Source organism: Bos indicus x Bos taurus, chromosome 11 (assembly GCF_003369695.1).
Source record: "Bos indicus x Bos taurus breed Angus x Brahman F1 hybrid chromosome 11, Bos_hybrid_MaternalHap_v2.0, whole genome shotgun sequence".
NCBI lineage: Eukaryota > Metazoa > Chordata > Mammalia > Artiodactyla > Bovidae > Bos > Bos indicus x Bos taurus.
Window position 1 is genome coordinate 4,450,026 of NC_040086.1, and position 14,575 is coordinate 4,464,600.

The 14,575-nt window shown below is 38.9% G+C and overlaps 1 protein-coding gene across 1 annotated transcript in view; it reads left to right on the forward strand.

Moving 5' to 3' along the window:
• EIF5B (eukaryotic translation initiation factor 5B) overlaps window positions 1–14,575 on the forward strand; it is a 76,454-nt gene that overhangs the window by 42,152 nt on the left and 19,727 nt on the right. The window contains 2 exon segments of the mRNA XM_027554693.1: window positions 2,331–2,405; window positions 5,390–5,676. Coding sequence (XP_027410494.1) covers window positions 2,331–2,405; window positions 5,390–5,676 — 362 coding nt within the window.

Below are 14,575 nucleotides of genomic sequence, written 5' to 3' on the forward strand. Positions count from 1 at the left end.
TCCACTTTCACCTTCATCAAGAGGCTTTATAGTTCCTCTTCACTTTCTGCCATAAGGGTGGTGTCATCTGCATATCTGAGGTTATTGATATTTCTCCCGGCAGTCTTGATTCCAGCTTGTGTTTCTTCCAGTCCAGCGTTTCTCATGATGTACTCTGCATATAAGTTAAATAAACAGGGTGACAATATACAGCCTTGACGAATTCCTTTTCCTATTTGGAACCAGTCTGTTGTTCCATGTCCAGTTCTAACTGTTGCTTCCTGACCTGCATACAAATTTCTCAAGAGGCAGGTCGGGTGGTCTGGTATTCCCATCTCTTTCAGAATTTTCCACAGTGTATTGTGATCCACACAGTCAAAGACTTTGGCGTAGTCAATAAAGCAGAAATAGATGTTTTTCTGGAACTCTCTTACTTTTTCCATGATCCAGCAGATGTTGGCAATTTGATCTCTGCTTCCTCTGCCTTTTCTAAATCCAACTTGAACATCAGGAAGTTCACGGTTCACATATTGCTGAAGCCTGGCTTGGAGAATTTTGAACATTACTTTACTAGCGTGTGAGATGAGTGCAGTTGTGCGGTAGTTTGAGCATTCTTTGGCATTGCCTTTCTTTGGGATTGGAATGAAAACTGACCTTTTCCAGTCCTGTGGCCACTGCTGAGTTTTCCAAATTTGCTGGCATATTGAGTGCAGCATTTTCACAGCATCATCTTTCAGGATTTGGAATAGCTCAACTGGAAGTCTATCACCTCCACTAGCTTTGTTGGTAGTGATGCTTTCTAAGGCCCACTTGACTTCACATTCCAGGATGTCTGGCTCTAGGTCAGTGATCACACCATCGTGATTATCTGGGTCGTGAAGCTCTTTTTTGTACAGTTCTTCTGTGTATTCTTGTCACCTCTTCTTAATATCTTCTGTTAGGTCCATACCATTTCTGTCCTTTATTGTGCCCATCTTTGTATGATTTGTTCCCTTGATATCTAATTTTCTTGAAGAGATCTCTAGTCTTTCCCATTCTGTTGTTTTCCTCTATTTCTTTGCATTGATCTCTGAAGAAGGCTTTCTTATCTCCTCTTGCTATTCTTTGGAACTCTGCATTCAGATGTTTATATCTTTCCTTTTCTCCTTTGCTTTTCTCTTCTCTTCTTTTCACAGCTATTTGTAAGGCCTCCCCAGAAAGCCATTTTGCTTTTTTGCATTTCTTTTCCATGGGGATGGTCTTGATCCCTGTCTCCTGTACAATGTCACGAACCTCATTCCATAGCTCATCAGGCACTCTATCTATCAGATCTAGGCCCTCAAATCTATTTCTCACTTCCACTCTATATCATAAGGGATTTGATTTAGGTCATACCTGAATGGTCTAGTGGTTAACCCAGTATTACTGATCCTTTTTTTCTTCCCCTCCTGTTCTCAGTGTAAAAAGGATTCTTTTCCTCAGCACACCTCAGCTTAACCTGATGAGATCAAAGACATTCATGTTGATAGACTTACGGGAGTTCACTACTTTTGGTGGTAATTTGTAGCAGTAGAAAGTGTTACTAATTTAGAAGGAGTTTAGGGTTCATGTTTCTGACTCATTTCCTCCTCCTCAGGAAAATGTATCCAGGCTTGTTGGCAAGTAGTAATTATTACAGGGAAGCAAATACCCCGTGTTCCACCCTCATCTTCCTTTCATTTGAGAATAATTTTGCTTGACTAGATTGAAGTAAAAAGAGAGTCATTTTTGTTAATAAGGGGAGTTTATAGTCTTTAAATTCAAAATTATACCTTTCTGGCCATTTTTGGGTTGTAAGCACGACATGCTGTTCTTTCAGCTGGAAGAGAAGTGTAGATTGGTACCTCCAAGTATGTAATTGAAGTAGTATTTGTATGTATTTGAAGAGGTTAAAGCTAAATAAACAATACATTCTTATGTATATAGTTTGAAGATCAAAAAGAAGAGATATGTGAAATTCCATTTGTCCTCAAGAACTGAATGCCATCATGTACCCTTTTCAAGATCTAAAGGAATATTTCAATGAGTTGCTAATATTTTGGACATGACTTAGCAACTGAACAGCAATATTTTACCTCAGATATGAAATCTGGGTTAAGTTTAATATATTGTACTCAAAACATGAGGAAATTGTGAAGCATCTAGTGACAGTAAAGGATTTAACCTACTAGGTATGTTGAAAAATAGTTGCAAAGAATGAAATTATATACATACTTCTTTTTATAACTAAAGCATTTTTTAAATGTCAGTATAGTTTTCTACATTTTTTTTTCTAAAAGCAATCTTAAATTCTAGATAATTTTTATGTCCTTAATGAAAACTTTCATCCACAGAAGAGGAAGAAGAAACCGAGGATGCTGGGTTGGATGACTGGGAAGCTATGGCTAGCGATGAGGAGAGAGAGACAGGTGAGTAGCTCGGAAGCGCGCACTGATACGTCCGTTGGCTGCTCGTGATGTGTCTGTGTTTAAAGGAGTAGTCTTGATTGTGAAAGCTGCACGAGCATTCCTGGAGATAGAGGACAGTCTGGCTCTTTCCATTGCCATGATCCCTAAATCCTCCTGTGGATCCTGATTTTATTAATAAATGGTTTTTCAGAAAGTGATTTGTAAGATAGTTGCCTAGTATTTAGAATGCATTTTTTCCCAGAATGGTGATTTTTACAAATGAAAATAGATGATTTTTACAAATGAAAATAGATTATTAAAGCTCTTTAACTTAGAATAAATACAAAGATATACAAACAAGATAATAGAGTTCCTCCTAATCATTGTGAATAAAAAATGGTTTTCCTGGTCATTTCTTCCTGGCTTCTTTTTTAGGGTTTTATTTGTTGGCTTTCTCCTAACTTTTTGAAGTGAATATTTGGCTGTTTGTTTTTTCAGTCTTTTTTAAAATGATGTATTTTTCTCTAAGCCTGGCTTTAGCCAAATTCTCTAAGTTCTGATATATTGATATTTTTAAATTTATATTTTGATATTTTAGCCTATAATTTACTTAGAAGTTTATTTCTTATTTTATGAAAATGAAGACTTTACATATCTTTGTTATTTCATTGTGATCAGAAAAACACGTGTTTCTATCCTTTGAACTGTGTTGACTTAATTTACAACCCAACAAATGGTTGGTTATTTTACATGTTTCATGTGACTGGAAAGAGTTTATATTCTGCATTAGTTGAGTGCTTTGCTATCTGTATTTAGGTTGCTGATTATTTTATTCAGCTTCTGAGTTTTTTTTCTCAGTACTTTTCTCTCTTTTGCTGAGAGTGGTATACTTAAATCTCCCATTGTGCTTATAGTTTGTCTTTTTCTCTGAGTTATCTTAATTTTTGCTCTATGTAGTTTTGTGCTGTATTATTAAATGAATGTAATCTTACATCTTTCTGATGAATTGACTGTTTTATATCTTATTTCTAGTAATGTCTTTTTCCTTAAAGTCTGCCTTATCTGATGTTAATATAGGTATACCAGCTTTAATTTACTTGATTTTTCTGTCTGTATTACACTTTCTATATCCTTACACAGCATATAGTTGAGGTTTTTAAATCTATTTTGTTACTTTTTATTTTACCTGGAGTACTTAGCCCATTACATCTAGAATGTAATACAGTTAATGAAGTTTAGTGATCTTCTGTTTATCATCTTACTCTTATTTGTTCTATTTCTTTTTCTCTCCTTTCTAACTAGCTTTTGGATTATTTGATTTTTTTTCTTTAATTCCTTTTTTTGCCCTTTCATGAGCTTGGACGTTTTGTACTTTTCTCCTTCCTTTTGGTGGTTACTCTAGATAGTTTTAACGTGGACTTCTGAACTATCAATGTCTGTTACCTTCTTTCCAAGCAAGATAAAGACCATAGAATACATAAATTACATTTGAACAGTTCTCAGTTTATATATACCATTGTTCTCATTTACTTTAATTCTCTGTTTTAAACCCCAAAAGCTTTAAAACACACACACACAACAATGGGTATACATTGAAGTTTATTCACATTCTGAGTTTTGTGGTGCTTCTTTCCTTCCTCAATCTCTTACCTTCTATTGGGGTCATTTCTTCCAACCTGAAGTGTATCTTTTAGAATTCCTTCAGTATGAATCTGCTACAGAGACTGTCCGTATTTGCTTTTCTGAAAAATCTTTATCTCATCTTCATTCTTTTTAAAAAAAAATGTATTTATTTTTGGCTGTGCTGGGTTTTCATTGCTACGTGGGCTTTTCTCTAGTTGCGGTAAGTAGGGGCTAACTCTCTAGTTGGTGGTACACAGGCTTTTCATCGTGGTGCCTTCTGTTGCGGAACATGGGCTCCAGGGCATGGGGGCTTCAGTACTTGGGGCTTTTGGTCTTTAGACCACAGGCTTGATAGTTGTAGCACACAGGCTTGGTTGCTCTGCAGCATGTGGGTCTTCCTCGACCAGGGATCGAACCCATGTCTCCTGCTTTGGCAGGCAGATTCTTCACCAATGAGCCACCAGGGAATCCCTCATCTTCATTCTTGAAGGTAACATACTAAATGAGAAATTCTTTGTTGTAATTTGATTAATGCTTTGATGATTCTAATCCCCTGTCTTGGCTTTTATTGTTTCTGTTTAAAAGTCAGGTATCACTCTAAAGTTTCCATGTGTCTTTGTTTTCATCAGTTTTATTATGATTCAACCCAGTTTGTTTTTATTTTCTCCTGAGTTGTTTGAAACTGTAGAAATAATTTGATGGCAAAGTTGGTGTTTTCTTACTCCAGAGAGAATTTATATGTACATCTACCAGGAGTCTGAGTGAACTAGCAATATAGAATCATCTTACTCCCCGTTTCGAATTTAGAGAACCTGGAGGTGATCTGCCAGTAATGGGGAGATCCTGTTTACTTCCTGTTTATCCTGTTATTTCCCCAGAGTTTTTCAGGATTTCACCCCACAGTACGGGCACTACCCAGTGTCTGTCTACCTTGCCCCCCTGAAATTGTTGGTAGGCCTGAACTCCCAGTGCCTGGACCCTTGAGCGCTGAGGGGCCTTTAAGAGTGCTGCATAGCCTTTCAGCTGCCTCCTCCAGGGTCCGCAGATGACCCCGGGGGGAGGAGGTACTAAACATTGTGCTCCCTTCCCTGGGTTTCTGTCCTCTCAGGGACAGTGTATCCTGGCCAGTGATGCTTTCCTTTTTTTATTAGCTTAAGTATGGTTAATGCATTAAGTTTTTACTGTTAAAAGGCAGTCTTTACTGTAGTATGTAGACAAAACTTTGCATTTATGAGGTATGAAAATATTAATTTTGAATTATATAGTAAAATGTTACTGCCTTATTTAGTACCCTTTCGGTATTATTTTGCCTTTAAGGTCTCTATCTTGATAGAAATCTCATTTTTAACTTTGGTTTATTTCAAAATGTCTTTTCTTGAAAGAAGAAAACACGGTGCATATAGAAGTAAAAGAAAACCCTGAAGAGGAGGAGGAGGAGGAAGAGGAGGAGGAGGAGGAAGAAGAGAGTGAAGACGAAGAGGAGGAAGAAGGAGACAGTGAAGGCAGTGAAGGTGAAGATGATGATGAAAAGGTGTCAGATGAGAAGGACGCTGGGAAAACATTGGATAAAAAGCCAAGCAAAGACGTGAGCTCAGAATCTGAGGATGACTCTGACGACGATCGAACTAAAGAAGAACGGGCTTATGACAAAGCAAAACGGAGGATTGAGGTACTCATTTTTCCTCTTCTCTACTCCTTTCCACCCCCTTCCTCTGTGATCATTAGAACTTTACAACTAACGCTTCTATTGAGGAGCAATTTAAAAAACAGTCTCGGATTGGTATCTGTTCCGTTTTTGTGATGCTGAGACATAATAGGTCCTTGACACTGGTCTAACCCAAGGACCTCACTGTTTGCTAAGATGGAATGCTGACTGCTTTATCAGTTTTTTCTTTTTTTAATCCAAATTTTAGTGTGCTCTTTGAGAGATTTTTTTATAGGTTTATAGAGATACTCTGAGCTTATGCGCTCTAATTGAGTGTTTGCCTTGTGTGTGTAGTCATTCTGACACATGTGGTCCCTTTAGTTCTTTAGATCAGGTGGGTTAATGAGGCTTCCGTTTAGTCAAGTTCACATACCCTGCCACTTAACTGTTTTCCCTTCTTAATGCAGTAGACTTCTACTACTATTTCTACTAGACTTCAGGAGGAAGTTTTCTCTAGTTATGTCAGCTTAGCATAAATAATACACTAAAAACTAATTTGCTTTGAAGAGGCTAAACTGTTTTAAAACTAAAATTGTTTTTAGCTTTCCTTAATTTTTTCATGTGCAATTCTAGCTTTCAGTTAGTTTGTGAATACCTCTGTATCAGTATTTGCCTTTTCCTTCTGTAAAGTTTAGTTAGGAATACATTTTCCAAATTTCTAAAGGACTAACAAAGTCTGTTACTGTAAATCGGGGTTTCTCAGCCTCAGCACTATTGACATTTTTGGGCCTAAGAATTCTCTGCTGTGGGGGACTGTCCTCTTCATTTTAGGATGTTCAGCAGTATCTCTGATCACCCTCTAAATCCCCTCCCTTCTCCTGCTCGTGTCTCTGCTTCTTCTCACAGACCTACTTCAGCCAGACATTGTATACAGTGCTTGGTGATTTACGAACAGAATGGGTATAATCATAAAGTAACAGTTCCCTATTATCTCACTCCCTAGTGAGATAGAACTGCCTTTGGCAATGAATCTGGTTATGAACCCCATGATTTAAAAAAAAAATAATTAAAAATTAAGTAATAAATTTAGTGTTTGCATCCCCCCACCCCCGGCCCCTCCTTTTAACAATATGCAGTGGTCCTCTTTAGCTCAACAATTTAAAAAAAGTGTTTTGGCTGTACTGGGTCTTCATTGCTGTGCTCAAGCTAGTTCTGTGCTGTGCTGTGCTGTGCTTCGTTGCAGTTCATGGGCTCATCAGTTGTAGCTCATGGGCTTAGTTGCTTTGTGCCATGTGGGATCTTCCTGGACCCAGGATCGAACCTGTGTCTCCTGCACTGTGTGGCAGATTCTTAACCACTAGACCACCAGGGAAGTCCTAGGTCAACAATTTTTGAACAGCTTGGTTGAGATGTGATTTCATACTGTAAAACTGACCCATTTTAAGTTTACAATTCAGTGACATTTTGTAAATTTACAGAGTTGTGCAGCCACTCCCACAACTCAACTTTTAGAATATGTTCATCACCCCAGAAATATCCTTGTGCCAATCTGCAGTCATTACCCATTCCTGCCCCCAAGCAACTGCTCATCTGTTTCCTGCCTCAGGACAGCGTCTTCTCCAGAAACTTCATCATAAATGCAACTTTGTATTACGTGGTCTTTTGTGTCTGGCTTCTGTCACTTCAGCCTCTTCATCTGTGTTGCTGCTCTGTCAGTACTGTGTTCCTTTTAACTGACAGCAGTGTTCCGTTATATATAGATACCACATTTTATTTGTGTCCATTCACCAGTTAAAGAACATTTGAATTGTTTCCACTTTTTGTCATTTGTACTTCTGTTACAAAACGGTCTCATATGAGTCTGTGCATGGAGATATATTTTTGTTACTTTTGAATAAAAACAATTTTTAGGAGTGAATTTTTTTTTAATCCTAGAAATTTGGCAGTGTCTAAGAGTGAGATACGAATACCCAGTTGTGGATGTGACTGATGATAGAAGCAAGGTCCGATGCCATAAAGAGGAATATTGCATAGGAACCTGGAATGTCAGGTCCACGAATCAAGGCAAATTGGAAGTGGTCAAACAGGAGATGCCAAGAGTGAACATCAATATTCTAGGCATCAGCGAACTAAAATGGACTGGAATGGGTGAATTTAACTCAGATGACCATTATATCTATTACTGTGGGTGAGAATCCCTTAGAAGAAATGGGGTAGCTATCATGGTCAACAAAAGAGTCCGAAATGCAGTACTTGGATGCAATCTCAAAACTGACAGAATGATCTCTGTTCGTTTCCAAGGCAAACCATTCAATATCACAGTAATCCAAGCCCATGCCCCAACCAGTAACGCTGAAGATGCTGAACTTGAACGGTTCTATGAAGACCTACAAGACCTTTTAGAACTAACACCCAGAAAAGATGTCCTTTTCATTATACAGGACTGGAATGCAAAAGTAGGAAGTCAAGAAACACCTGGAGTAACAGGCAATTTTGTCCTTGCAATACGGAATGAAGCAGGGCAAAGACTAATAGAGTTTTGCCAAGAAAATGCACTCGTCATAATAAACACCCTCTTCCAACAACACAAGAGAAGACTCTATACATGGACATCACCAGATGGTCTACACCGAAATCAGATTGATTATATTCTTTGCAGCCAAAGATGGAGAAGCTCTATACAGTCAGCAAAAACAAGACTAGGAGCTGACTGTGGCTCAGATCATGAACTCCTTATTGCCAAATTCAGACTTAAATTGAAGAAAGTGGGAAAACCACTAGACGATTCATTTCAGTTCAGTCGCTCAGTCGTGTCCGACTCTTTGCGACCCCATGAATTGCAGCAGGCCAGGCCTCCCTGTCCATCACCAACTCCCGGAGTTCACTCAGACTCAAGTCCATCGAGTCAGTGATGCCATCCAGCCATCTCATCCTCTGTTGTCCCCTTCTTCTCCTGCCCCCAATCCCTCCCAGCATCAGAGTCTTTTCCAATGAGTCAACTCTTTGCATGAGGTGGCCAAAGTACTGGAGTTTCAGCTTTAGCATCATTCCTTCCAAAGAAATCCCAGGGCTGATCTCCTTCAGAATGGACTGGTTGGCTCTCCTTCAGGTATGACCTAAATCAAATCCCTTATGATTATACAGTGGAAGTGAGAAATAGATTTGAGGGCCTAGATCTGATTGATAGAGTGCCTGATGAGCTATGGAATGAGGTTCGTGACATTGTACAGGAGACAGGGATCAAGACCATCCCCATGGAAAAGAAATGCAAAAAAGCAAAATGGCTGTCTGGGGAGGCCTTACAAATAGCTGTGAAAAGAAGAGACGCGAAAAGCAAAGGAGAAAAGGAAAGATATAAACATCTGAATTCAGAGTTCCAAAGAATAGCAAGGAGAGGTAAGAAAGCCTTCCTCAGCAATCAGTGCAAAGAAATAGAGGAAAACAACAGAATGGGAAAGACTAGAGATCTCTTCAAGAAAATTAGATATCAAGGGAACAAATCATACAAAGATGGGCACAATAAAGGACAGAAATGGTATGGACCTAACAGAAGATATTAAGAAGAGGTGGCAAGAATACACAGAAGAACTGTACAAAAAAGAGCTTCATGACCCAGATAATCATGATGGTGTGTTCACTCACCTAGAGCCAGACATCCTGGAATGTGAAGTCAAGTGGGCCTTAGAAAGCATCACTACAAACAAAGCTAGTGGAGGTGATGGAATTCCAGTTGAGCTATTTCAGATCCTGAAAGATGGTGCTGTGAAAGTGCTACACTCAATATGCCAGCAAATTTGGAAAACTCAGCAGTGGCCACAGGACTGGAAAAGGTTAGTTTTCATTCCAATCCCGAAGAAAAGCAATGCCAAAGAATGCTCAAACTGCTGCACAGTTGCACTCATCTCACACGCTAGTAAAGTAATGTCCAAAATTCTCCAAGCCAGGCTTCAGCAATATGTGAACCGTGAACTTCCTGATGTTCAAGCTGGTTTTAGAAAAGACAGAGGAAGCAGAGATCAAATTGCCAACATCTGCTGGATCATGGAAAAAGCAAGAGAGTTCCAGAAAAACATCTATTTCTGCTTTATTGACTATGCCAAAGCCTTTGACTATGTGGATCACAATAAAGTGTGGAAAATTCTGAAAGAGATGGGAATACCAGACCACCTGACCTGCCTCTTGAGAAATCTGTATGCAGGTCAGGAAGCAAGAGTTAGAACTGGACATGGAACAACAGACTGGTTCCAAATAGGAAAAGGAGTTCATCAAGGCTGTATATTGTCACCCCGTTTATTTAACTTATATGCAGAGTACATCATGAGAAACGCTGGACTGGAAGAAACACAAGCTGGAATCAAGATTGCTGGGAGAAATATCAATCACCTCAGATATGCAGATGACACCACCCTTATGGCAGAAAGTGAAGAGGAACTAAAAAGCCCATGAAAGTGAAAGAGGAGAGTGAAAAAGTTGACTTAAAGCTCAGCATTCAGAAAACTAAGATTATGGCATCTTGTCCCATCACTTCAGGGGAAAATAGATGGGGTAACAGTGTCAGACTTTATTTTTTTGAGCTCCAAAATCAGTGCAGATGGTGATTGCAGCCATAAAATTAAAAGATGCTTACTCCTTGGAAGGAAAGTTATGACCAACCTAGATAGCATATTAAAAAGCAAAGATACTTTTGGATCGCAGCCATTCTGACTGGCGTGAAATGGTACCTCATAGTGGTTTTGATTTGCATTTCTCTGATAATGAGTGATGTTGAGCATCTTTTCATGTGTGTGTTAGCCATCTGTATGTCTTCTTTGGAGAAATGCTACAAGCAATAAATGCTGGAGAGGGTGTGGAGAAAAGGGAACCCTCTTAAACTGTTGGTGGGAATGCAAACTAGTACAGCCACTATGGAGAACAGTGTGGCGATTCCTTAAAAAACTGGAAATAGAACTGCCTTATGATCCAGCAATCCCACTGCTGGGCATACACACTGAGGAAACCAGAAGGGAAAGAGACACGTGTACCCCAGTGTTCATCGCAGCACCGTTTATAATAGCCAGGACATGGAAGCAACCTAGATGTCCATCAGCAGACGAATGGATAAGAAAGCTGTGGTACATATACACAATGGAATATTACTCAGCCATTAAAAAGAATACATTTGAATCAGTTCTAATGAGGTGGATGAAACTGGAGCCTATTATACAGGGTGAAGTAAGCCAGAAGAAAAAACACCAATACAGTATACTAACGCATATATATGGAATTTAGAAAGACGGTCTAACAATAACCCTGTATACGAGACAGCAAAAGAGACACTGATGTATAGAACAGTCTTTTGGACTCTGTGGGAGAGGGAGAGAGTGGGATGATTTGGGAGAATGGCATTGAAACATGTAAAATATCATGTATGAAACGAGATGCCAGTCCAGGTTCGATGCACGATACTGGATGCTTGGGGCTGGTGCACTGGGACGACCCAGAGGGATGGTACGGGGAGGGAGGAGGGAGGAGGGCTCAGGATGGGGAACACAGGTATACTTGTGGCGGATTCATTTTGATATTTGGCAAAACTAATACAATTATGTAAAGTTTAAAAATAAAATAAAATAAATGAATCCGCCACAAGTATACCTGTGTTCTCCATCCTGAGCCCTCCTCCCTCCTCCCTCCCCGTACCATCCCTCTGGGTCGTCCCAGTGCACCAGCCCCAAGCATCCAGTATCGTGCATCGAACCTGGACTGGCATCTCGTTTCATACATGATATTTTACATGTTTCAATGCCATTCTCCCAAATCATCCCACTCTCTCCCTCTCCCACAGAGTCCAAAAGACTGTTCTATACATCAGTGCCTCTTTTGCTGTCTCGTATACAGGGTTATTGTTAGACCGTCTTTCTAAATTCCATATATATGCGTTAGTATACTGTATTGGTGTTTTTTCTTCTGGCTTACTTCACCCTGTATAATAGGCTCCAGTTTCATCCACCTCATTAGAACTGATTCAAATGTATTCTTTTTAATGGCTGAGTAATATTCCATTGTGTATATGTACCACAGCTTTCTTATCCATTCGTCTGCTGATGGACATCTAGGTTGCTTCCATGTCCTGGCTATTATAAACGGTGCTGCGATGAACACTGGGGTACACGTGTCTCTTTCCCTTCTGGTTTCCTCAGTGTGTATGCCCAGCAGTGGGATTGCTGGATCATAAGGCAGTTCTATTTCCAGTTTTTTAAGGAATCGCCACACTGTTCTCCATAGTGGCTGTACTAGTTTGCATTCCCACCAACAGTGTAAGAGGGTTCCCTTTTCTCCACACCCTCTCCAGCATTTATTATTTGTAGACTTTTGGATAGCAGCCATTCTGACTGGCATGAAATGGTACCTCATTGTGGTTTTGATTTGCATTTCTCTGATAATGAGTGATGTTGAGCATCTTTTCATGTGTTTGTTAGCCATCTGTATGTCTTCTTTGGAGAAATGTCTATTTAGTTCTTTGGCCCATTTTTTGATTGGGTCATTTATTTTTCTGGAGTTGAGCTGTAGGAGTTGCTTGTATATTTTTGAGATTAGTTGTTTGTCAGTTGCTTCATTTGCTATTATTTTCTCCCATTCTGAAGGCTGCCTTTTCACCTTGCTAATAGTTTCCTTTGATGTGCAGAAGCTTTTAAGGTTAATTAGGTCCCATTTGTTTATTTTTGCTTTTATTTCCAATATTCTGGGAGGTGGGTCATAGAGGATCCTGCTGTGATGTATGTCAGAGACTGTTTTGCCTATGTTCTCCTCTAGGAGTTTTATAGTTTCTGGTCTTACGTTTAGATCTTGAATCCATTTTGAGTTTATTTTTGTGTATGGTGTTAGAAAGTGTTCTAGTTTCATTCTTTTACAAGTGGTTGACCAGATTTCCCAGCACTACTTGTTAAAGAGATTGTCGATATATGGCAAAACCAATACAATATTGTAAAGTTAAAAAAAAAAAATTTTTTTTAAAAAAAGAAAGAAAGGAAAAAAAAATCAGAGTACTACTTTGCCAGCAAAGGTCCGTCTAGTCAAGGCTATGGTGTTTCCAGTGGTCACGTATGGATGTGAGAGTTGGACTGTGAAGAAAGTTGAGCGCCGAAGAATTGATGCTTTTGAACTGTGGTGTTGGAGAAGACTCTTGAGAGTCCCTTGGACTGCAAGGAGATCCAACCAGTCCATCCTAAAGGAGATCGGTCCTGGGTGTTCATTGGAAGGACTGATGCTGAAGCTGAAACTCAAATACCTTGGCTACCTCATGCGAAGAGTTGACCATTGGAAAAGACCTGATGCTGAGAGGGATTGGGGGTAGGAGGAGAAGGGGACGACCGAGGATGAGATGGTGGATGGCATCACCAACTTGATGGACATGAGTTTGAGTGGACTCCAGGAGTTAGTGATGGACAGGGAGGCCTGGCGTACTGCAATTTATGGGGTCGCAAAGAGTCAGACACAGCTGAGCTGTGTCTGAACTGAAGAATGAAATTGCTTACTCACGTAGTAAATTCGTGTTTAGCTTTTTCAGAAACTGCATTTTCAAAGTTTCTCTACAATTAAAGATTTTAATCACTTGAGGGTTCTAGTTTCTCTACGTCCAAATACTTGTTATTGTCTGCTTTCCCATTATAACCATTCTAGAGGGATGTGAAGCAATGTGTCTAACTATGGTTTTAATTTGCATTTCCATGATGTTTATCATTTCTTTGTATGCTTTTTGGCCATTCCTATAGTCTTAATTGTTGAAGTATCCAAACTTTTGTTCATTTTTAAAATTTTGGAATTTGTCTTTTTTTATTGTGTTGTAAGAGTAGTTTTCATTTTTAGCAGTATCTTTTTGACATGCATACATTTTAAGTTTGGTAACATCTAATTTATTAAGTTTTTCTTTTACTAGAGCATGAATTATTCTTCTGGTGTTGTATTGAAGAAATCTTGTTGAAACCACGATCATGAATAGTTTGTCCTGTGATTTTCTTCTTACAGATTTATACTTTTTGTCCTTGTATCTATTTTAAGATAATTTTTATGTAGGGTGTAAGGATTTAGGTCATTTTTTTAATGATAACCAGCACCGTTGGTTTAAAAGACGACTCTTCCCCTCTTTGTGTTGCCTTCTCATCTTTGACAAATCAAGTGGCAGAAGTGTGAGGGTTTGCTTTTGGACTTTCAGTTCTGTTTCATTTATCTGTGTGTCTTTTCTTATGTCAGTACCACACTTTCTTGATTACTATAGTTTTCGTGATAAGTTTTGAAGTTGGGTAATGTAAGTCTTCCAACATTGTTCCTCCTATTTTAGATTGTTTCAACTTCCTAGGTCACTTGCTTTTCCATACAGATTTTAGAATCAGCTTATCAGTTTTTGCAAAAGTCTTCTCACACTTTTGATAGGGACTGCATTGAATCTGTAGATCAATTTTAGGGAGAATTACCATCTTATTAATACTGAATTTGCCAATCTGTGAAAATAGCTATCTCTCCATTTATTTAGATCCTTTGAAAGTTCATCCAGCAATGTTTTGTAGTTTCCAGAGTATAGGATTTATTTTTCTTTTGTTAAGTTTATTGTCACATATATTGTTTTTTTTTTGATGCTCTTGTGAGTGGAGTCACTATTTAATCTTCCATTGTTAGTACAAAGAAATGCAGTTGATTTTTATAGATTGATCTTGTGTGCTGCACTACACTGAAATTTTTTTACTCCAGTAATTCTTCATAGATTGTAACTAAGCTCATGATGTTTGCTTTTGAGTCATACTTTTTTTTTTAAAGATTTTATTTATTAGTTTTGGCTGTGCTGGGTCTTCATTGCTGTACACGACGTTTCTCTAGTTGCAGCAAGCAGGGGCTGCTCTCTGATTGCAGTGCACAGGCTTCCCCTTGGAGTGGCTTCTCTTGTTGTGGAGCA